This window comes from Heliangelus exortis, chromosome 17, assembly GCF_036169615.1.
Source record: "Heliangelus exortis chromosome 17, bHelExo1.hap1, whole genome shotgun sequence".
Lineage (NCBI taxonomy): Eukaryota > Metazoa > Chordata > Aves > Apodiformes > Trochilidae > Heliangelus > Heliangelus exortis.
Genome location: NC_092438.1, coordinates 7,728,463 through 7,751,187, shown reverse-complemented (window position 1 = coordinate 7,751,187; position 22,725 = coordinate 7,728,463). Strand labels below are relative to the sequence as shown.

General features: G+C 37.9%; 2 protein-coding genes across 2 annotated transcripts in view; one reads left to right on the top strand and one right to left on the bottom strand.

Annotated features, from left to right (window-relative positions):
• Window positions 1-748: 748 nt before the first annotated feature.
• The window catches only part of CHLSN (cholesin), a 121,315-nt gene continuing 99,338 nt past the window's right edge, over window positions 749-22,725 (top strand). The window contains 2 exon segments of the mRNA XM_071760903.1: window positions 749-968; window positions 2,431-2,576. Coding sequence (XP_071617004.1) covers window positions 764-968; window positions 2,431-2,576 — 351 coding nt within the window. The 5' untranslated portion in view covers window positions 749-763.
• GPER1 (G protein-coupled estrogen receptor 1) lies at window positions 14,402-22,114 on the bottom strand. The gene is made up of 3 exons (XM_071760902.1): window positions 19,977-22,114; window positions 19,265-19,411; window positions 14,402-17,914 (listed from the first exon to the last, which is right to left on the bottom strand). The coding sequence occupies exon 3, from the start codon at window positions 17,470-17,472 to the stop codon at window positions 16,405-16,407; it is 1,068 nt and encodes a 355-aa protein (XP_071617003.1). The 5' UTR covers window positions 17,473-17,914; window positions 19,265-19,411; window positions 19,977-22,114; the 3' UTR covers window positions 14,402-16,404.

The following is a 22,725-nucleotide window of genomic DNA, read 5'->3' as shown; positions in this document are numbered from 1 at the left end:
ATCAGAGCAAATGGAAACAGGAATAAAAAAAAAATCCTGTTCCAGGTTGTCATGAAAAAAATTGCTCCACCCACGTGTTTGTTTTCAGTAAACATTCCTGAGTAGTACGGGGAAATGGAAACGTTCGTGCACGTGGTATTTATAGAAAATGAAAACATGGAAAGCAATTTGTTCCCTGGAAACCTTGTCCTCAGCGCTGTTTTCCCGTCTGTTCCAACCCCAGCGCCCGCCTCTTCCCAGCCCGTTCCTTCAGCCCCGATCCCCACAGCAGATACCGATGTTTCAGGCACTTCAGGATCTGAGTCCTGGAAGCGTTCCAGAGCCACATCCCGCGGCACCACCAGCCGGCCTGGCACCCCGGAACCTCGGGGAGAGTGGGGGGTGGGGTTCCGTCAAGCTGCCAGGGTGCGAGGAGGGTGGGGGTGTAACTGTCAGGGCGCAGAGGGGACACACACACACCCTGTCAAGGTGTGGGGACAGGGGAGAGGTCCCTGTCGAGGTGTGGGGAGGGGGGACACACCTTGTCAAGGTGTGGGGAGAGGGGAGGGGGGAGGGGTCCCTGTCAGACTGCAGGGAGGGGGCGCTGTCCCTGTCAGGGTGCAAGGGGGGTAGGGCTGTCCCCGTCAGGGTGTGTGGGGGGAACGTTCCCAGTCTGGATGCGGGGGCTCCCGCCAAGCCCCGCACCCGCTCCCCCACAAACCATGCGGGAACCTCCTCCGTGCCGCCTCCCCGCGCGCACAGATGACGCCACTCGCCCCTCCCGATGCCGGACGAGCTCTCAGCACGCGTCTTCCAGGTGGGCGCTTTAAGTCTGAAACCGGCTTCCTATTGGTGCCCCTTCAGATTGGCACGCCGGAAAACCAATAAAAAGTCTCCTTCCTCTCCCTGTAGCCAATGAAAAGGAAGGGGCGGACCCCGGCGCCAAGCGTGGGGCTCAGTTAAATGCGCGGAGGAGGCGGGACCCAGAGGTGCGTGCGGGGAAGGGGCGCGTGTGCTGGGTGCCCGCATCACGGGGGCTCTGAGCGGGTGGGGGGGGCTCCTCTGGGAACCTCCAGGGTGTTCGGGAACCCCCAGGGTCTCCCTGCCCGGCGGGGGCTGCGGGAAGGTCGGAGCGGCTGCCCGGCCACAGGTGCGGTAGTGGCGGGGGAGCTCTTCCTCCCGCATCGCGGCTCTGTCCCCCGCTCTGTCCCCTGGCCCCTCAGCGGCTGCGAGCTGGGCGCTGGGTTTGCGGTGCTGAGGAGGTGGTGGGAAGCGCTGGAGATGGGATAAAAACCCGGGTGTTCCCCTGCGGGAGGTTCTGCGGGAGGCTCCGGAGAGAACCTCGCGGAAAGAACCTCGCGGCAATTTAAAAGGTTTCTTCCGGGCGCCGAGTTTTGGTTCACGCACACACCGCCACCGCCACCACCCCCCTAAAAAACCAACCAAACAAAAAAACACCCAAAACCCAACCAAACAAACAAAAAAAAACCCGAGGAGGGCTCGGAAGGGGGGAGGAGCGCTGCTGCCTCCCTGCCCGGGTGGGTCTCGCTCTATGGGGGGGTTTGGGGAGATGTCCCTGCCCGGGTCCCTGTCGCTCTGTGGGGTGGCTCAGACCATTTCTCCCCAAAACTTGGACGGCCTCAGGGGTGTCGGTGCCTACCGAAATGGGTGTGCGGGTTGTTTTAGCTTTCCTCGTATGTTTCAAGCAAAATATTTGTGTTTTTGTCAACTGCTGTGTTTGTGGTGTTACCCGGAAATTGACTCTGCTGGGGCAGCTGTGGGAAGGCATTAAATCCGCTTTTCCCTCGGGGAAGCAGAATGCAGTTGTTACTAGACCTGGTTTTAAACCAGAATCAGTCCACTCCTGTCAGTGCCAAATGGCAGATAAAACTCCGTAATTCTTTAAGGATACTTTTCCCACATTAATCTATATGAAAAGACACACAAAAAGACACAGTTTAAACAGAACTGGTGGTCTAAAAGAGTTCACTAATCAAGTAGGCTGGGTTTTTGCTTGTGGGTGTGTGTTTCTATTGATGAGAGCTAACAGCCACATTAATGTATTTAGAGAAGAGAGAGGTAGTTTGGGTGGTGCCTGGGGTTGGAAATTGATCAAACAGGTCAGGGTGGTGCCTTAGGACTTGCAGGAACCGCAGCACCAGCTGTGGGGGATTCCCACCAGAGGGGTCACTGAAACCTTTTCCCCAAAGATGGAAACAGGGTTTGAGTTTTCTCCAGCAGCATGAGATTCTGGTTTTACAGTAGCTCAACTGTAATGCATTCCTAAAGGAAACATAATGAAAATTCTCCAAAAGAATTCTGTGCAGCAATACCTTTCATAGTTATGTAGTCCCACACAATTCTGGTACTGTTGTCTAACTCTCTGTATATGAAACTGGCACTTAATATTTTTTTAAAGTTCTAATTGCAGTTTGGTGGTTTCTGTTACAGAATAGTTCTGCTTGAGGATGCCAAAGATTAATATGGAAAAAAAAGAAAAGAAAGCAGCAAAAAGAAAAAAGTTAAAGCCAGATGTGGCCCAAGAAGGAGAGCTGGAATCTGAAACTGAAACAAAAAAAAAGAAACAAGATTTGCAGGTAGGTCCTCCCAGTTTTGTCTACTGTTTGATTCAATAAAATGTGGATATATTGTTACCTGAGATGTGATGGATTTAGAGATTCAATTCTCAGTCTGAATTTAGTATTTGGTTCAGCTGCAACGATTCCTTTGGTGCCAAATACTTAGAATAAAAGTTAAAAGGAGAAGATAAAATAGAGCAAATCGGAATATGACTGTGGAAGTCAGAGTCCAAGATCTGTTTGGTTTGGATGCTTCTGTAAAAGACAGAGAATGGGTGAGATAATGTGGGTGAAAGGCAAACCAAGTGGCTTTAGGCAACTGTCATATGGCAGTACAGGCATAGCTGGAGCCTTCATGTGATCCTGAGTGGCTGGAAAAACATGAAAGATGTTTTCTTGGAAGTCCTCTTTGATTTTTGGGCAGAATGTCAAGTGGCCAGAAGGTGTCAGCAGTCTCTTTGTATTTCTGAACATTTTATGAGTTAATTTCATAAGAAAGGAATTAGCAATCTGGAGATGTTATTTCATCTGTTGTGGATGTGATGCATAAGCAGAGAGATTAAATTCTGGTGGTTTGAGTGGTTGCTGGAGAACATGAATTAAAGAAATATGGAGAGGTTTGAAACTGTTGAGATGTGGAGAAGGAAATGCAAATGTTTTCTCCTCAGGATTTCTCAAGGTGTTGTTGAGCCATCATCTTAAAAAATCTCATGTTTCCTGGCCTGAAACAGATCAGATGTGAAAGCTGCTTGCTACTTAATTTATCATTAAATCTATCAGATTAACAAAAATCATATAACTAAAAAGAGTTTTTATTTTGTTTTTAGACTATTTAAGATCATTGAGGAAAATATTTTGAGAGCTTTTGCATGCCTGAGTGTCTGTAACTGTAACATCTAAAGTTTGTGAAACATGATACTAAAAATAACCAAACAACCTATTGGCAGTAGCTATTCAGAGGTGTGTAAATTCTTGCAGTTTTGAACTTGGGAGAGTTGATATTATAGCCTCATAAGTGGGAATGTTTCTCCTTTCCTTTGTAGGTGTGTGTTATAGACTTCTAGATTCACTGTAGTATAATTCAGCTTGAATGAAAACAGTTTTCTGGGATAGAAGAGTGTGAAATTAAAAAGTCAAAATTAAGATTTTGTTGCCTGTGGTAACCTGTATAATTTCATGTAAAAGGGGAAAAAAATCCCAAGTGAGCTTCAAACCCCTTAGCAGGCAAGAGCCGTTTTGGACCATCTGGTGTCAGGTTATAAGCTCTTAAAAGACCCAAATTAGTTTTTTTTGCCTGTGCAGACTGTAGGACTGTGAAAGAAAGGGCAAATATTAAATGGCAAGAAGAATTCTTAAAACTATTAGCGAACAGCATGAGGCACAACAGTTCTTAGCAATAAAAAAGCTGGTGTCAGTGGGTGGTTTAAACATGCATTTAGTGTTAGGTTTAGGGAACACCATGTAAGGTTTATGACAAGTAAATTTTGGCATCAGCTTCATAAACTATAACTGTTTGTAGCAGGAAAGTGTAAGCTGGTAAATGATGGGGGTTTTATTTGAAATGGCTGTTGAGAATGAAAAATGGAAGGCAGACCTTAAACAGTTTTACTTCGGAAATGGTTAATGGAAGTTTGGTTGTTACTCAGCATGGATACTCCCAGCTTTGTGTGAAACACTCAGCTGAGACACCTGTGCTTTAAAATGCTTTTGGTCATCAAACCTGGAAAATGTAGAAAATGTGGAAAATGCATTAGAAAAACAAAAGGTAAAATGAGTGTGTGCAGGAAGATCAGGGGGAACTCTGAGGCTGCAGTGGTGGAGGCTCAGTCTGATGGCTCCAAAGAAGAAATGTGGATCAAAAATTAAGGCAACTGCTGATAGTGTTTATTCTGAAGTGTTTATTCTTTGATTTGATTTTTTTTTATTTACTTTAAAATAAGCTGGAGCCTTGTTAGATCTACAGAAATTCTTGAAGTGTGACAGCTGGATTCTGATGACTGTGATTGACTTTGGATGCAGTAATTGAATCAAGGAAAAAAAATTTTGAGGTTCTTAAAGTGAGGATAGGTAGACTCCAGTTTCACTTAAGGAATCTCTTATGTGATGGAAAGAAGCCCAAAGATAGCTCTAGAACACATTGCTTGTGGTGGGAAGAAAGATTTCACTGCTCATTAAGTCGCTTTACTCTCCTGTGATTTATTTTTTTTTTTTCTGTTCTAGTACAGCATTTTCATTCTCCAAAGTGAAAAATTTAAATCTCTGATTGATTTTGTTATAGAGCTGCAGGCAGGTTGAAATGTGTCTTAAATGAGTGGATTTAGTATATATTGATCATTCCTCCATTAAATTAGTTGCAAAAATTCTCACCAGCCTAAGATTAAGGCGTTTTTCCTTAGAATAACTTGACCTTTCAGAATAATGTTGATGTTTTATTGATTTTAATCTATTTAGTTTCTTCTGTTTACATTGAATAGCAATAAACAATTCAAGACCAATATAAATGTTTTCATGACTGATGGGAGCACCACACTGCTCTAAATGACTCCTCTCTCATGGAGCTCAGCAATCCAAGTTTTTCAACTTCATTCAGCCTCATGGTTTTTTTCTGGTAGATTTTCGTGTTACTGTTTTACTTAGCTGTTTGGCAATAAACCCCACATTTTAAACATTGATTTATTTTTTTTAAAATGCTTGGACATTAGTTTTACTTGGGTTTTAATGATTTTGTAGTTTATTTGTATCTTAAGCCTGCCGTTACTTGGAGATTAATCTTTGAAATTGTCACATAACGTGGATATAAAGAGATTTAAAATGTTCCATCTGAACTGCTGGGCTGGAGCTAAATTCTGACTTCCTAACCAAAAACTTTCTAATGGTCCTTGTCTGAGACCAAGTACCTTTGTTCCAATTCTTTGAAAAAGTATTTACAATTTTGTTACTGTATCTCTTGAAATAACAGCAGCCTTGGAAGTGCTTTTTTGCAATTACCAGTTTGCTTCTGCATTTCTTCACCCAGTTTTAGCTGCCAGGAAGGTTATTATTGCACCAGCAGTGCTGACACTTGGAACACTTTAGGTAGGGAACAACATTTTGTGGTTGCTTCTACCCAGAATGGCTGCATCAAGGGAGCTTTTAGCCTTGTCATTTCAGGGAAGATCTTGGTTCTCCAGTAATGTTTTCAGAGCTGCAGGCTTTCTGCAGAACAGTGAGAAATTCTCCCAAAGTTGAACATTTTTCAGGCAAGACTCAAAAAATCAGAATCCATGGAAAACAATATTAATTTACTGTTCCAATTTCGTCTAGCAAACAACTTCAAGGAAAATGACAATGACTAAGAAGCAATCAATATATATAAATAAAATCCCCTTGGTGGCTGAAGGTACTTTAGGTAATGCTCATCCACTCAGGGGGTCTTCCCTTGGATATTCTTTATTATCTTCAGTGTTCCAAGGGGTTGGAGGAGGAGGAGGAATCAATGCTTCCCTCAGATAAAGGCAAAATCAGTGGGAAAGGAATTTAATTTTTGAGATTCCATACAGATAGTACAAACAGTGGCAGATAAACAAGTAGCTCTTGGTGTTTCTTCAGGCTGAGGGCTGGTGTGCAGGTGCCCAAACAGTCAGATCACTGTTTACTGAATGGAAAATGGCAAAATTAGTAGGGAAAGGGTTTTTCTGTTCAGCTTTTTGGAGATTATAAGGAAATCTATAGAGCTGCTAAGCTCTGCTACAACAAAGCAAACCACACAACCTAATTCTTAAAAATCATTGTTTGCTTGTAGTAACAACATAAAATTATTTTTAGGGTGTAGAGATAAACATTTTGGCATGAGCTTGGCGGGGCAGGGATTGGAATGGGAATGCTACTTTGATGCTTGTAATCAGGTAACTGGGGCAGTAATTTAGAATCATAGAATCCTAGAATGGGCTGGGTTGGAAGGGACCTCAGAGCTCATCAAGTCCAACCCTTGATCCACTCCCCCCGTGGTTCCCAGCCCATGGCACTGAGTGCCACATCCAGGCTCTTTTTAAATATCTCCAGGGATGGAGAATCCACCCCTTCCCTGGGCAGCCCAATTTGAATGTTTACAGAATGCAAAGCAGATATTCATGGCACAAAACTTACCAAACAGATACTATAAAGGTGTCATCAGAAAATGTATTTATTTCACAACCCACTAATTCATACCTAAGCCTGTTGTTGAAATAATGAGTTGTGGATGATTTGCAAAAAACCTCAGTAAACCTCTATTTTTCCTTTTTTAATTTTATTTTAAAAATGTATTTAATTGGTAACTTATCAAAATAACTTGTTTTGTATTTTCCCATTCTAAAAAATACTCTGAAGTTACAATCTGGTGTGACGTTGCAGGATTTTCTTACAATTACCATGTAATATTAGCTCTATCTTATATCCATTAAATTTTTTGGAAACTGCTTGCATTGCAATTCTACTATCAACTTTTTCTGCTTTTGTTTAGGTTTGCTTAATCCTCTGTTGTATGCATCAGTGTTAATCTTTGTGTAAGAAATATGTAGAAAACCAATCTTAAATATTGGAAAAAAGGAAAATAAATTCCAAAAAGTTGACTTTATTTAGCACAGCCTCCTAAAATAAGACTCCTGTCTTGTACTGAATTTTATTTTTGAGATTATTAATAATAAAATCTATTCTAAAGATGAGTCAGAGATATCTAAATTATCTCTAACATGCAAATAGAATTTTGTCCATGTAGTGAAGAGAAGATGCCACGATCTTTCATCCTCCCCCTACCTCCCCATCTGGCCCCCACATCTTGATGTAAGGATACATCAGCACAGAGCAGTTTTCTGGTGATAAAGGGGGGGGGGGGAACAGCTATTTCTTAAAATAACAGAGTTTATTGTCTGTATGGATATTAGTGCAATCTGGTTAGTGTGCTGGTTTTGATTGGTTTATAATTGAAAGGTTTGGCCTATTTATCTTTTTTGAGATGTTGAATGTTTTTTCTTGTATTATTGGTATTTTTTCCCCTCTTGCATAAAAAGAGAAGCTTGCTGGCCCATTGGCTTCTGTTTGGCTCTCTGCAGGATGGCCTCCTGATAGCTGAAAATAATCACGAGGCTTTAAAATCCTTTGGGATTTATGACTTAGTGTGGGAGATACGAGTTGGTTTGTTGGCTTTCTTGTCATCTATGCAGTATTTTTCAAATAGGAGAATGAAAAATAAAAATTAAAAAAAACCCAGCAAAATTTGAGGGCAGCTGCTTGTGGGTGTGAAACAGTTGTTTCTTGCTAACACTTTTTCCTCAGAATATTGATAGAGCTGTTTTAAATATTTTATTAGATATACATTTATTTACTTTTTACAAGAGGTAAATTTGATTGTAACACCATGTAGTGTTTATAGAGTAGGCCTTTTGTAAACAGACGTGTCTCAGAAGGTACAAAACAGTGTCTGAAATACGGATATGCATAGATTGGGCTGAATAATTCTACATTCCTTTGAAAATTATTTTTGTAATGGTAGGAACAGATTTCCCAGGAAAGAGTACTCACAGCTGGGAAAACAGTTGCTACTTTGAAGATGCTTTTCCCAGGCGAAAGGCTCACGTCCCCAACTGTGTTTGGTATAAACAATATGTTGTGTGCTTCTTACTTTTGTTTAAAGAAATTGTGGATTCTTCATCACATATTAACTAGCAAGAGTTTTAGGCTACTTCTGAGTTATTTGCCTCAACGTCTACACATTTAAAATTAATTCCAGACTTTATTAATACAGCCAGGATATGAAAGTGGTGGTGAGTTTGAAACCACTGTTCCTTCTCTGGTATTAGGAGGGGAAATTCTTCCTTCTCTTCTTGGAGGATGTACTTGATGTTTCCTCTCTGCTCATGCTGTACAGAGTGATGAGACCTTCCTTGATGGGTCTTGTGAGGTTTCCAGTATAAATCCTTGCTTTTGTGACTTAGCTGCAAGCATCTTCACAAAGTTGAAACTCAGGATTCCCACTCGTGGGCTGAATTTGTTGAGCAACAGTCTTTGAGCAGTTGTTGAAGTCAGGAGCAGAGGTTGGGTTTGCTTGAGTACATGTCACCCAGCTCCAGTCCAGGGAGAATGCTGGTTTTGGTCCTTTGTCAATTATGATTTTTTTTCTTGTTCTATGTTAATGACTTCTAACTCATCATAGAGAGAGGCATCAGAAATGAAAATTGCTGGAAAAAGCCCAAATTGCTGAATAGAGAATTTGGCACAAAAACTGAAAATGTGTACAACTTCAGTTAAAAAAAAAAAAAAAGTCTGATTACATGTTTGAATTCACAAAAAACATTCCATTTGGCAAGAAATGAAGTTGTAAGCTTGAAAGCGTAAATGTTTGCTATATTCTGATATAGGATAAAGAACAGAGAAATGGGCATTCAAAGGCATTCTTGTCATCTCTTGAACCTTGGAAATGTGTACAGTATAACACTGATGCAAGCCTGAATCTTGTGGATTTATTACTTCCTCTTCATTGCTCTTGATACAGTTCTGTTAATGTTAATTTCTTCAAGGAAAACTAAAATGGCACAGATTTGGCTATTTAAAATGTTTATTCTAAAAGCAGCAGTTTTCCCTGTCCTTGACAGAATGCTGCTGCTTTTTTAAACAAGGGAGTCCAGTATAAAGATTTTTATAAAACACAAATTATTCTGTGTTGATGGGTTAGATTTAAAAATAAAAACCAAAACCAACCAACCAACCAAAACCCCACAACATTTTAGAGCAAAGGGGGATGATTGCTCCCACTCTGTGAATGAGACACAGGAATTATTTAACCAGAAATTTCTTCCTCTAAAACATCTTTTGTGCTTTGATGAAATATTGTGAAGCACATGAAAGATTAGTGTGTATTTATATATGTTAATAAATTACAGCATAGATAAAATGGCTCCTGGGTATTACATCAAAGCCACACAGACTACTAAATACTTGTAATGTGCTTGTCTGTTACACCCAACAGGTAATTAGAACAAAAAATTAATCTTTTGACTATTAGAAGCTGCCAGATATAATAAAGGTACAACCATGAAAGGATTTGATAGGGGAACCTCTAGCTTAAAGAACCAGACTCCTTCTTTGAATACATTTACCTATTTCTAATTGAATCCCACAAGAGTTCTGTAGGACATCAAACAGAAGATCATCAACCAATGTTTTATTAAATTTCTCAGCATTATCTTGATAATTTGCATCTGTAAACCAGGCTTTTGCAAATGGCATGTAGATACACAAGGGAAGGCAGCTTTACTTCTGTCACCTTTCAGTTTGAATCATGTCAAAACTGTTCAGAAAATGCACCAAAGACTTAGTGATGCATTGTTTAAAAAGGAATAGAGTGCTTTTAGAAAAGAGAATAGCAAATCTTAAATATGTGGGGAAAATACATGCTTTAAATAACTGTCATTCTAGCATAACTTTTACATTATGTACTGAATCATAAATGGGAGTTATTCTTCTTTTATCACTTGTAAAATAATTAAGTGATTACAGAAATGTTATCCTGACCTGTAATATGGAGCTCACTGAAATAGGTCATGACCTTTTTGTGGACTCAGTAGATTCTGGGCCTTCTTGCACCTCATTGGGTTGTTCTTTTTTTCTACTTATCTTTGGAACAGACACATTTTTCCTATATTATTATGAAAGTTCCATCTTTCCTGCCTATTCTTATGTCCAGGTCTGTAGCTCTGTGATTTTCTAAAGAAACTAGTGGGGTTTCGTTGTTTGTTTGTTTTCATGGTAAAAGTTTGTCATACTTTGTTTAAAACAAATGCTCTCTTCTTTACAAAGATTAAGTCGTGATCTGCTTTGGCCTCAGAATAGGAGCAGCCAACTCTTCAGATCCTGTACACCTTGTAATAAAATCTTTTGGCTGACACCCAAAAGATGAGACTCAAGAAGAGCACAAGCCTAGCAGGAGTCAAGGACAGTTTTCCATGGATCCTGATAGACCCCTTGTTGTGAGGATGTAACTATATTCTGAGCAATGTGATAGCAACTTTGGCATCACCAGGTTGTGCTTCAGCAGCATCCTGCCTCATCAGCCATCTTTAGAATAAAAAAAAAGTGTCACATTTCTGTTATGATATTAAAAGTTTAATGCTTGTAGGAGTCGTTCTATGTCTTTGAAAGCCAAGCAAGTTTATAAGTTAAGTTCCCAGAGGTGACACTGTCTATCCACATCTTCCTTTCTTGCTGCTCAGTCATCAGATGGATATCTGGAATATCATCACGAGGGTTAAGTGAGCTCTGTCCTTGGTTTCTTTCTCTCAATTTGCTGTGTGCACTTCCCTCATAACCAAGTACTGGAAAACAAGAGTTTAAAGTTTTTCTATAGTCAGATAAAGGCTGTATTTCTTCTGTAGGTTTGAATGGAGAGAGAATTAAAGAAAGAAAATATTATTTGCCATTTTCTATTGAGAGAATGCCTGGGAAGGGAAATGTTTCTGCTGCTGAGGCAGGAAGCAAATCTATCTCCAGCACTATTAAGCAATTCTACCACTGAGCTTTTTCTGTAAAAGTAGCCTAAACTTCAATTTCTAAGGGTAGTTTAGCAACATGCTAATAATTTTCCTGTTCCTCTAGTATGTCTCCTTTCACATGTTTTCTAGAGTTCTTCCAGAAAACACATAATTGCCATTTGCAAAGGTTTTAAGCCTTTTCAGTGATTTTGCTTGAAGTTTGAGTTGGAATTTGTAAACCAAGTTGCAGCTTTGGAGAAGCTTACCCTGCTGCATGAAATATTTATTTAGAGTAGGTATATCTGAAAAAGTTTGATTTGACTTTTTATTACTGAAAAGTTCCTTTGTTTGTTAATATAGAAATTAAAAAGTTCTGTATATACCTGTAGCAGACTGAACAATTTGAGAAAATAGCCTGGAAACATGAATATGGTTTTATTGTCGGGCTCAAACAACTTCCAAAGCCTTCCTAACACACAGGTTACTTTGTGAGTCTTGTGTAGTTATCTTTACATTTTGTAGTGAAATTCACTGGACATAAGGAAAATAACTGCAGGAGCATGTGAGGGACTGAAAGTGATGAGCTGAGCCTGCACCTCTGAAGTCCTGAGGGCCATTGCTTTGCTTTCATCTTGGCTCAGTAGGCAACTGATTATTCTTAGCTCCTGGCTCTCTCATGCTGCCATCTGATGGAATGGAAGTCTAAAAGGCAGACAGAGCTAAGGGCTAAAAGTTTAGGGTGTGATATGTCAATGTGGAAGTAATAATTTGGACAACGCTGTTGAAGAAAGGACACCTAAAGTGTAAGTCTGCATGGAGGGTGTTCAGATTTTCAAACCCAAGGTGTCTCTAAACCACAGCCCAGGGCAGGTACCACAATCCACATCCATGTGTGCATGTCTTAAAGGTGACTTGTTCACTATCACCTGCTGTTGTATATTTAACATTAAAAAAAAAAAAAGATAAAATGCAATTTTGGGGTGGAAATGGTTTATTGGTGACATATTTATTAAGCAGAATATAAAAATAATAACAGTTTCTTAATGTAAGCAGTCTCTAAAAGAGGAATGGCTGCATCTAAGTCTCTCCTGATGGGCTGCTGTGGATGTCATTGGTAATGGAAGCATAAATTTCTATTGCCTAGGTATAATCCAATCAGTTGTATTAAACAATTAATCTGGCCCTGTGCTCTTCTGTGATGGCAGTTTTAAATATTTGCCTGATGGTCTGAATGGTTAAGGTAAGACTTTTGGAGTGGAAAGGAAGGATATTGTCCCTTAAATTAAAATCAAACTCTTATCTTTGCTCTTTTCAATCAAAATGAAATTAATTCATTGCTTTGCCTTCATTACTGGCTATTAAAATTCAAACCTGCCTTCTTCATATACTCACTTGTTTTTCCTACTTATGCAGAAACAAGTTCAAATGGAATAAAATGGTAATCAGGGTTGAACTTGACATGTTTTTGGTTACTGTAAACCACTTTTAATACGTTTCTTGTGTGACAACCCCAACCATTCAAAATTGACCAGACAACCTTTTCCCTTTTGCAGTCTTAATAAACAGCTGAAAGAATACAGCAAAATCCTTACATGGGAAAAAATTTAGTTAGCTTCTAACATAACTTGATGGCTGGAAAAAAGATTAGAGCCTGTACTGAACAGTCAGTGATATTTTTGTTTAAAACACAGGTACTTAGTCTGAAATGCTAAAAGCATTTTGTTAAAACCGTGTGATCAGTTTGGGGTTGGTTTTTTGGTTTTTTTTTTTAAAGCTTGCCTATTTTCAAGTTTAGTAAACTGGTTTATATGCCAGAAAACACATTTAAAATCAATAATATAAACGTTAGATTACAGTGGTGGAATATAAGACAAACTTATCTCTTTTTTTTCACTTGACAGAAACAATATTGAAAAAGCAGTGTTCTTATTTTTTCAGACTTCTGATTTCTTGCTTTTTAAAAGCAAAAAAAACCCCAAAAGCTTTGCATCTTGCCTGTATTAAGTCAGTCTTCCAGAGATTGTGGGATCACCTGACTCATTCATTTCAATTCCCTGTCACATGGCCTCACATCATGTTGTATCTTTCAGAAATTAAGCTCCATCTTGAGACTGACTGACTTTGCTTTTTCTAGGTGTGGATGTGTTGTGCCTCCACACTTGGTTTTTATTGTATCTCCTGAAACTGTTGAGAGGATGCAAAGTTACAGCATTTCTTTAAGACTACTGCTAATACTGAGACTGTTGCTTTCAGTCACATCAGGTTCTGACTGACACTAGTTTGTGCTCTTTGGATTTCTTTTTCTTCTTAGCTACTCATTAATACTCTGTGCATTCAGGATATTTTTATTATTTTCAAATGGTTTCAGGGATTCTTTGATTTCTTTCTGTTTTCATTTGATTGATTTGTTGTTGGGTTTTTTTTTTCTTTCTGTGTACTTTTCCTAATCCTAGACTTCTCTTATGTGGAGATTTGATACAGAATATTATAGCAAAGATTCTATGGTTTTAAAATCTTTTAGTTGTCCTCGGTCCAGCATTTTAGAAAGGCATCCTTCCCTTAAATTAAACAATTTGAGAGAGAACAGAGAGAAAAGTTGAGCAGTTACATTGAAATTCTTACTTTCATTTCCCATTTCTCCTACACTTCCAAAAGGTTTTGTTTACTGATGAATTCTTTAATTTTAAATAAAACTAGATAATAAATGGATCTTTTTTCTTCATGGATAAGCTGTGGCAACAAGTTATTGCAAAATACTGGGCTGCAGAAAGTTTGTGTATATAAGTACATGGAAGCTGTGTATATTACTTTGCATATAGTTACATTAAAGAAAAAAAAAAGAGGGGGATTGGGAAGACAGTAGTATTTTTTCACTTGGGAGAAGACTTTTAATTTATTTAAAGTAAGTAGTATGTTTAAATTTAGTCATTTCAGGCACAGTTCATAAGCTTGTACCATAATCTAAACTATGTGTTGAGTTTCCTACTGTTTGTATTTTTAGTTGTTTTAAATGTGCAGTAGGTTGTTTTAGGTTGACTGTTTTTCTTCATACTTACAATAAGCTGATAATCCTAGTTTTCACTGTGATATCAGGACATTACTGGATATGATCATATAGAATCAAACTATTTCATGGTATGTATGAGCAGGGATTTGCTGCTATTGCCTGTTTATTATTATAAGCTTCTGAGCAAAGACACTTTCTTGATTTGTTATCTCCAGTGGTGATGAAAGGGCTTCTACCATAGCCTTGATCAAAAAATAGTTTCCTGTATTCCTATAAAACAAAATAAGCAACAACTACAATTGGGAAAGTGTATTCCTGTAACCCAAAAACTTTTTTATTCACGACAAATGTCAGGATTACACAGACCTAATATATCTGTAAGCTCAGATGTGTCCATACTTCATGGAACTGCATTTCCCAGAGAATTATCCATTCCTTGAGTTCTGCGTTGTCTTTCAAGATGTGATTAATGTGCACTGGCAATCAACAGGATATGGGTCATGTGGCTAATTCCAAAAGTGAAAATAATGAGGAAAAAGGGCTATGTGTGATGTAGCACAGTGCCGTGACATTTCTTGCTAAGTGTTGTTTAGCAGCTCATTCTCTGCAGGCAAGGCAAGGCAAGGCAAGGCAATGCTGGTGTATTTCTTGAGAGAAGATGTATTTGGTGTTTTCTACAGGGAAGATGTGACTAAATGTTGTTTTTTCCTTAGCCTGTGCTTAGCAGTCCTGCACAACAAAACTCCACCCTGCAATTCCTGTTTCAGTTGCAGGAATATCAAGCTATCTATTTCCAATTCAGTCATCGTCTTGTGGCCTTTCTGTTTATAGGTCAAGTCTTTTGTGGCCAAAGCTTCCACTAGGAAACTTTAAGTATTTCATGAGAAATATGTGTGGAATCATTGTGTTCACTGTTTTCTTTATTGCTTGGTAACTTCAGTCATTGTTTTATGTCTCTAGGTTTAAAAATCCTTTAAAATCCATTCATGTGCTAATTAATTCATGTATGACATTTGGAAACAAGAAAAGGAATTTTGCAGAGTTCTGGTGCTGAAGTCAATAAGCAGGGAGGTGATATGAGTTTGTTCACTTCAGAGATGCAACAAGAGATGTTTTAATGACTTTGCACACTAATATCTAAGAACTTTATAGCTTCCTCTGAATAAGTTCAGCGGTAACCTCTGCTAAACATCTATCAGATTTAAACCCCAATTATTTTCCAGCAGAAATCAAAAACTATTGTTTTCAAGTATGTTGTGCTAACATTTGTTTTCTTAGTATAATTAATGTTCAGATGAACAAAACAACCGACATGTATCTTAAAGTCTTGAAAGGCCTGTGGTTTCTGCACGTGGGATGCACGAAGTGCAGATCAGATGATACAAATCACTCTCCCAATTCTTCCTTTATAAAAACTGAGGCTTCTGTCATTTGCATAAGCAATTCTTAACTCTTCTGCTTTTTAAAAAAGCCACAGCATTTTGTTCTGACCATCAAAATAGGCCTGCTAAATGTAATGACATCTCATACAACTTGCATTTAAATCTGAAGGCAGGGAATGTACATATGCACACACACTGGCATTTTTGACCAAAGGCCCAGTTATGTCTGTCCTGGGAAAGACTGGCTTGGGCAATCCTTAAGAGACCAAATAAAACATTACCTTTTGCTTCTGTGAAGTTCTTTGAGATGAGAAATATAGCCAGAGATTACTTCAGTTTTGATCAAGTGCTGAATGTAAACAGTAGATTACTTTTATGAAACCCAAACTCACCAGGGTGCTAGATTATATTAGGATTTTAAAAAAGCTAATCATGGAAGACATGCTAGAATACAGTGAGGATAGTACTATGTAGTTCTTCCAAACAAAGTCATTTATCTTAACAGATTTGGCTGAAAAAAATCAATGTTTCTGCATCTCCACATCAATACATCGTAATGATTTTTTTCCCCCCACTCTTACAGCAGCTTCATTATTTCAGTTAAATGGTACCTTACATACACCAGCAAAGTATCATCTCTGATAATTAGGTTACATCTAGAGTCTTCCTTACTTGATAAAATTTTCTTCCATATTGTCATTCATATGCGTACAATAGAAAAGGAGGCTCCTTCAGTGCTCAGCTTTTAATAATCCTGTTCATAATTAAATATAAATCTGACTAAAACATTCTTCTACATGAAAGTCTTGCCATAAAAACATTTTGAATATAAACCTGCAGTACTCAGTAGGGCGATACAATATATATATATATATATATCTATACATACACAGACACACTTCTGTTAGTAGCAAGCATTTTGTTCACTATTGGCACAACTTCACAGTCATATGATTTGTACAACCACCACTAAATCAGACTTCTGATTGCTCATTGCTGTCAGGGATGACAGACGTTAAGGCAGCCTGACAAAAGCGATGTAACGTTGACATTTTTGTTTTCTGTTCAATGTAGAGTCGCAGTTTGTCTCGGAAGGTTTCCCCTAGAAAACTGTAAATTAAAGGGTTCAAACAGCTATTGGAAAAAGCTGCGAGGTTCACAATATGTCCTGTTAGGGGGTAATCATGTCTGAAGGATGGGCTGCTTGAAGAGGCAGGCTTCTTTTGGAGAAGCTGAACGCTAATGAAGACGTTTTCAGGTAGCCAGCAGATAAAGAAAACCAAAACCACCACAAAAATCATCCGGAGAGCCTTTTGCCGCCGCAGCCGGAGGCTCCTGTGCTTGTGTGCCTTGATAAGAACTCGGACAATTAAGGAGTAACACAGCCCGATGATGACAAAGGGGATAATAAACCCCAGGGTTATTTCTAGCCACTGGATTTCTTTGACATCTGCAAAACAAAAATAGACCTCTCCGGTGTGCTGTAAATGCACAGCTGTAAATGGAACCAGCGCTGCAGAAATTGATGCCATCCATATGAGCCCACAGCTTAACCTAGCGTGTTGCATAGTGCGAAATAGGTTGGACCTCATTACTTTTGCCAGGGCTATGTATCTGTCAAAACTCATCCATGTCAGAAAGAAAATGCTGCTATACATGTTGATCTGAAGGAACAAAGACATAAAGGTGCAGATAATGGTGATATCGTAATACTTTTCATCAAGATTAAAAACCTCAATCAGGGAATCGGCGACCAAAATGAGATCAGCTACTGCAAGATTTATGAAGTAAAGGTCTGGAATAGTCATTTTTTCACGAAAGCTTATGTTGACCACCAGTATCAGAATGTTTCCCACAAAACCGATAGGAAAGAGAAATATTGTGTAAAGACATGATAAGAAAAGACTGATAACATATTGCTGGTGTTCTGATTTATCAGCTAATCGAGAAGAGATGCTTTCGTTACACAGATGGGATCCATTTAGGTTAAAAGTTGTGCTGTTACATATAACAGGTGTTATAGAGGCAGAATAAGTTTCCATCGTTACAGTATCAGCAGAAAAGGTTTTAGCCTTCACAGTTTGGTGGTAATGCCAAAAAAATCAGACTTTTGGCTTTTTTCGACTAACTTAATAATAAACGTTTTGATTGGTATGGAAACAGATGTACACATTTTTATAGGAAAGGACATTTTTTTAGAAGTCAAATTAATTAGACTTAAAATTGAAACATAACAGTACAAGTAGTAAATTTCTGATTTTTTTTTTTTTTTTTTTTTTTACAGGACACTATATATATATTGTAAATGAGAGAATTTGCAGTTCCTGTATGCCTTGAGATTGTGTAGGAATCTCTTTACCATTATGGCATTTGGATCTCTTTAATAATAGCTTTTCATCAACAGTGTTTCTTCATGCAAGTTGGAAGGCAGTAGAATTTTAGCTCCATTTGTTTTCTTTTAATTATCAATGAACATCCTTGGACCTGCAATTTGCAAATGGAAAATCATTAATCTCATACTCCAGCATTGTACCATATGCTTCTGCTAATTGAACAGACACAGCTGAGGCTGTAGGAAGCTTTGTGTTTGAATATATACACTGAGGTTCAGTGAAAAGAATATAAAATTTGTTCTAGATGGTAATATATTGTGAGGGTAGTTCTGTTAAAATGTTTCCTTTCCTTTAGGGATTCATATGGGAAAAAGAAGAAATATAGAAAATGAGATGAGTGAGTTTGGCTTATTGAAGAACTGTTTTTTTAATATATATATGTATATATAAACTTTAAAAATAAATATTTATTTCAGCAGCAGCTTGTAAGGCAGAGTCTGTGACTGAGAAGACAAAAGAGATGAAAAGCAGCTGGTTCCTTGTACTTTCAGGGGGAAGGAAAAGGCACATTTTAGGAGGGAAGGTAATACAAGCAGCATATTGATTTACACCAGCATTATTATACTCAATTTGCTTTTTTTTGTGATTAATTATGTTGCATTGACTTCCGGATAGGAATGGAAAATTTCACTTATCTGATTTGTTTACTTATAAATGTTGGATGCTTTGGATTGGAAGCATTGTTGGAAGTTTATTTAAAACAAAAAAGCCTGAACAAACAAAAGATACTCCAAACAAATAAAACAGCAAGAAAATTATAAGCCAGGGTATTTTGTGTTAAACTTTCAATATTTTTAATTGCTTTAATCTTACTATCAAACCCCTGGTTTTAATTGCCCTAAAAGGCATTTAAAAAGAGATAAATTGCTTCCAAGTAAAATTCATTTATATTTCTGTATTTTAATGACTTAAATTGTGCTCATGTAGGGTCTGGGGGAGAAAAAGGAACTGACTACTTCTGGAACAGGAGTGTTTTCAGTCAGAAATATAGCTGCCAGTTTGCTTAAGTATATTCAAACTAATCAGAAGTAGATAGCTGATACTTAAATAAAGATGCCTGTTCCAAAGCTGGTATTCCTTAATGAAATAGACATAAGTACCAAGTAGTTGTTGCTGTGTTTTCAATAATTTCCAGAATATAAATCTTTATGCTAAAATATCCGTATGAAATTGCACTTATTTAAATTAAGAAGGTTTGGTGTTTGTTTCAGGCAGCTATGGAAGTCAGATGTGAGCTGTTGTATTTTATATAGCATCCTTTTTATTTTTATCAAGACAGTAAAACTGTTTTGAATACAATAAAAGATAAATCAACAGTCTAAGCAATTGATTTTCAAAGGTCAGTCTGTGGTCAGATTTTAATTACATCTGAAAGGCCATCGAAAGCCAAGCAATTACAAACATTACAGGTAACCATGGAATGTAAAGCACTTTATTTTACCTTAATTCTATTCCTTCAGAGCTGATTTTTCCTCCAGACAACAGAAGGCTGCTTCTTGCTCGGATACACACGTAATGGATGTGTCAACTTCAGCTGTCCTGGCAGGAAAAACTTTCACTGAGGTGTGCAAAGCTGCCCTGAATGCCACTTGTTGACAATTCAGCAGTAAAAAAAAAAAAAAAAAAAAAGAAAAATCATATAAAAGTCCGTTCAGGTTTAAAATGTCTTAAATAAAGGATAGTTTACAACAGCAAAATGCAGATCCTGCTGCACGTCCTTGGCAATAAAACAAGCTTTATAGATTCCCAGGGTTGTTCTAATTTGTGTGCAGTTGAAGTGCTGCTGAACAGCCTTATAAGAGTAGAATTAACCCTGTTTCTGCTGGTCTCTAGTTTACTAGAACTAATCAAGCATCTTTTCTTGTAGTTTTCCATTTTATTTTGCTGATGTTCATTTCACCCTCCATTCTGCCTCCAGCAGAATTTTCAGTTTACATTCTGTGCAAACCTACAGCTCAGCTGATCAGTAATTAAAAGATTTACTTGCAAGTTGTAGCAAAACATTTTTTACAGGGATATAAAGCAATTTCTGTTATACATGCTAGTTTTTAAAGCCCTCTGGACAATCTACAGCAAAATGTTCAATTGAGAGGAACGTAGCAGTTGAGAAGGGTCATTTGCTAAACTGACAATAGAAATTTCAGTTTTCCTACCTTCAAGTCGATCCCATGGTGCATGTTTGTATTTAGATGTTCAGGTCTACATCATCATCATCCTCACACTTCTTCAAATTGTTCAGCTCAAAATCACATGGATAAAATATGCTTATTTTTCCAGAGAACGTGGAGCCCTTGGTCTTGCATAAAAACACCAGTACTGCAGGTGGAGTTCTGCATTTCATCTGCAGGGGGGAAAAACTACTTGACATTTCCGGAAACACCACCTACTGGTGGCCAGAATTTTTAGAATGGGAAGAAAGTTAAACCTTTGCCTTTCTCATGAAAGAGAAATATTTTACTTCTGTAAGTTGCATTTTTTGATTGTATTGATCTGGTATCTGAATGGTAGGTGCCAATAATGGGTATGCTGTACATTGATGCTGCTGCTGGAATAAGATGAACTGAAGCTCAGCATTTAGGATTTCAAGAAGACAATGTTATATTTTCAGAAGTGTAAGCAATTAAAAGAGTAAGCAATTAACATCTCACTATAATGGATGTATCTCATCCATTACAGTGGTCAAATATTTCTAGATTACAAAAAGTCTCATCTGTAGAAAAATCAGGCAAAAGTTCTTCACACAAGTGGATTTGGGAGTAGAAGGCAATTTGAATTTTATATGATTTGTTATTTTTTGTGACAAGCTGTGCATAGGAACTCAGGATCTTGGCAGTGTTCCTAATTTTAAGATGTTCCAACACGATTGGTCTTCATCAATAGTTTTGGATTAAATTATTATTTGTTTTTACAAATTAGTGTGAGTCAGGTTTTTCTGAACAGAAGATTTCTACTGGGTGTGGACTGGCTTTCTGGAGTGGCTTTCTGCAGGGTTATGGGGACAGAGAGTTTGAAGTGTTGTGCTTTGAAAAGTGTGCAAGTATGATGGCACTATAGAACTGAAATAGTTGTAATGTTAGAAAAATCTTGTGATACCAGCTTTGAAGGTCTTAATTTTTGTTTTTGCTGTCGTAAAGAACAGAGTTATAAAGAGTCTGTATTGTTGTTTGTTGATCATGTGGCTTTGCTGTACTTAATTCTGTCCTTCAGAGCTTTCACTGATCTTGCAAGGGCAAGAAGGATTTTTTTACTTCCCTTTATGCATCCTGTTGGCTTCTGGGTGTTAGTTGTTTGTAATTATGGGAGCCTGGATTTGATAATCAGCTGCTCTGTCTGTCCTTGTTTTTCTAGCTGGGAATATCAGCTGATTTATTATTAATATGTATAATTCTGAGTGCTAATTTTCTTATTTAAATTTGTGCTAAGGAATATGTCACTTTGCCATCCTTCCAGAATCATTAGGAAATTCTCTTTTGAATGATACACAAAGAAGCTGTTATTCCTGCTAGAAGAAGTATGAAGCGTAAGAGGGCAAATTTAGTACTTTTATATTGTATTATTGTATCATTGTCTTGCAATTAGTGAGTTCTGAGTTCACTGAATATTTAATGAGATGATCACATGAATTCTCTGAATCCTGTTTCCTAAAACAGCTGACATCTTCAGCCTCTTGTCTATGCAAATTATTGTTACTCATTAATTTATCCTAATCTCACTGTTTATCACTTCCGCATTCTATAAAATGTTTAAGATTAATTTTAGCAGCTGCCAAACACTGTACCCTTTCTCTTTCCCTGCCAGCTGATGATATTCTGGAGGACTTCACAAGGAGTGCCCTAATGCTCCATACGTAGAGCTGTAGCAGTACTAAGTGTTACAGTTCCACTTGTTGAACCTTTTCTTGGTTGTTTTTGGGAACATGGGTGAAAGCAATTGGTGTGATTGCATTCAGGTAATGTCAGACTTCAGTAATTTTCCTAGCACTTTATTTCATAATATTTAAGCCTCAGTAGCTTTCCCTTTCTTGGAAATAAACTTAGTTTGAGTTGGAATTGTTTTCTGTGCCTGCAGAAAACCCTGGATAGAGAGTATATTTATGTGTTTAGGCTTTTAAGTTGCCAGTAATTCTGAGAATCCATTTTTCTTACTAAAAATAATTTTTTAAAGTTCAGCTTTTTCTTTTGCAGGGACAACACCTGTACCCGTTCAAACTATTCTGGTAAAAACTTCTTGGTTTGCTCAAAATATGTATTATAAAACTCTTGGGGGATACAATTAAAATTTTTTAAAAATGTGATCACAGAACTTATATAGTGAAAATGATTCATCACTGGACTTAAGGCTCTATCCAAATGCTATTGAAAAATGAAATTTTCAATGCATCAGTTGTTTTTATTTTAGTATTTGAGTCTGGCCATTCCTTGCTGGACCCTTGAACTATGGAAGTGAAATGTGTATTTATTTTGGCTGAATTGCTGGAGCTTTCTCCCTACCCCAGATCTTCTGCAACTACCTCAAAAGCAAGGTAAATAATGCTGTAGCCCTTTCAGTGTCTATAAATTTGAAATCAGAATGTAACTAAGGTTAGGCTTAGTGATACAAGTAAGGGTATAGCAGTTCAAGTAGTAGCTTATGATTCAGATGTGCAAATCCAGTCTCTTTTTAGCTCAGATGCTGTTTTGCAATGGAATCCATTCAAATTTGAGCCAGCTGGTTCAGCAAAGATGAGTCCTTAGTTCTCTTTTCCAGAACATGCTACCAACTTAGAAATTCATGCTTAAACTTCAGCAGCCTGTACATTTATTTCTTATACTGAACGGAAGGGTTTTTTCGAAAGCATGTCCAAGTCTTGGAAAGATTCAAGTATACCAGCAGAGAAGTCAAATATTCTTATTTGAATTTTCC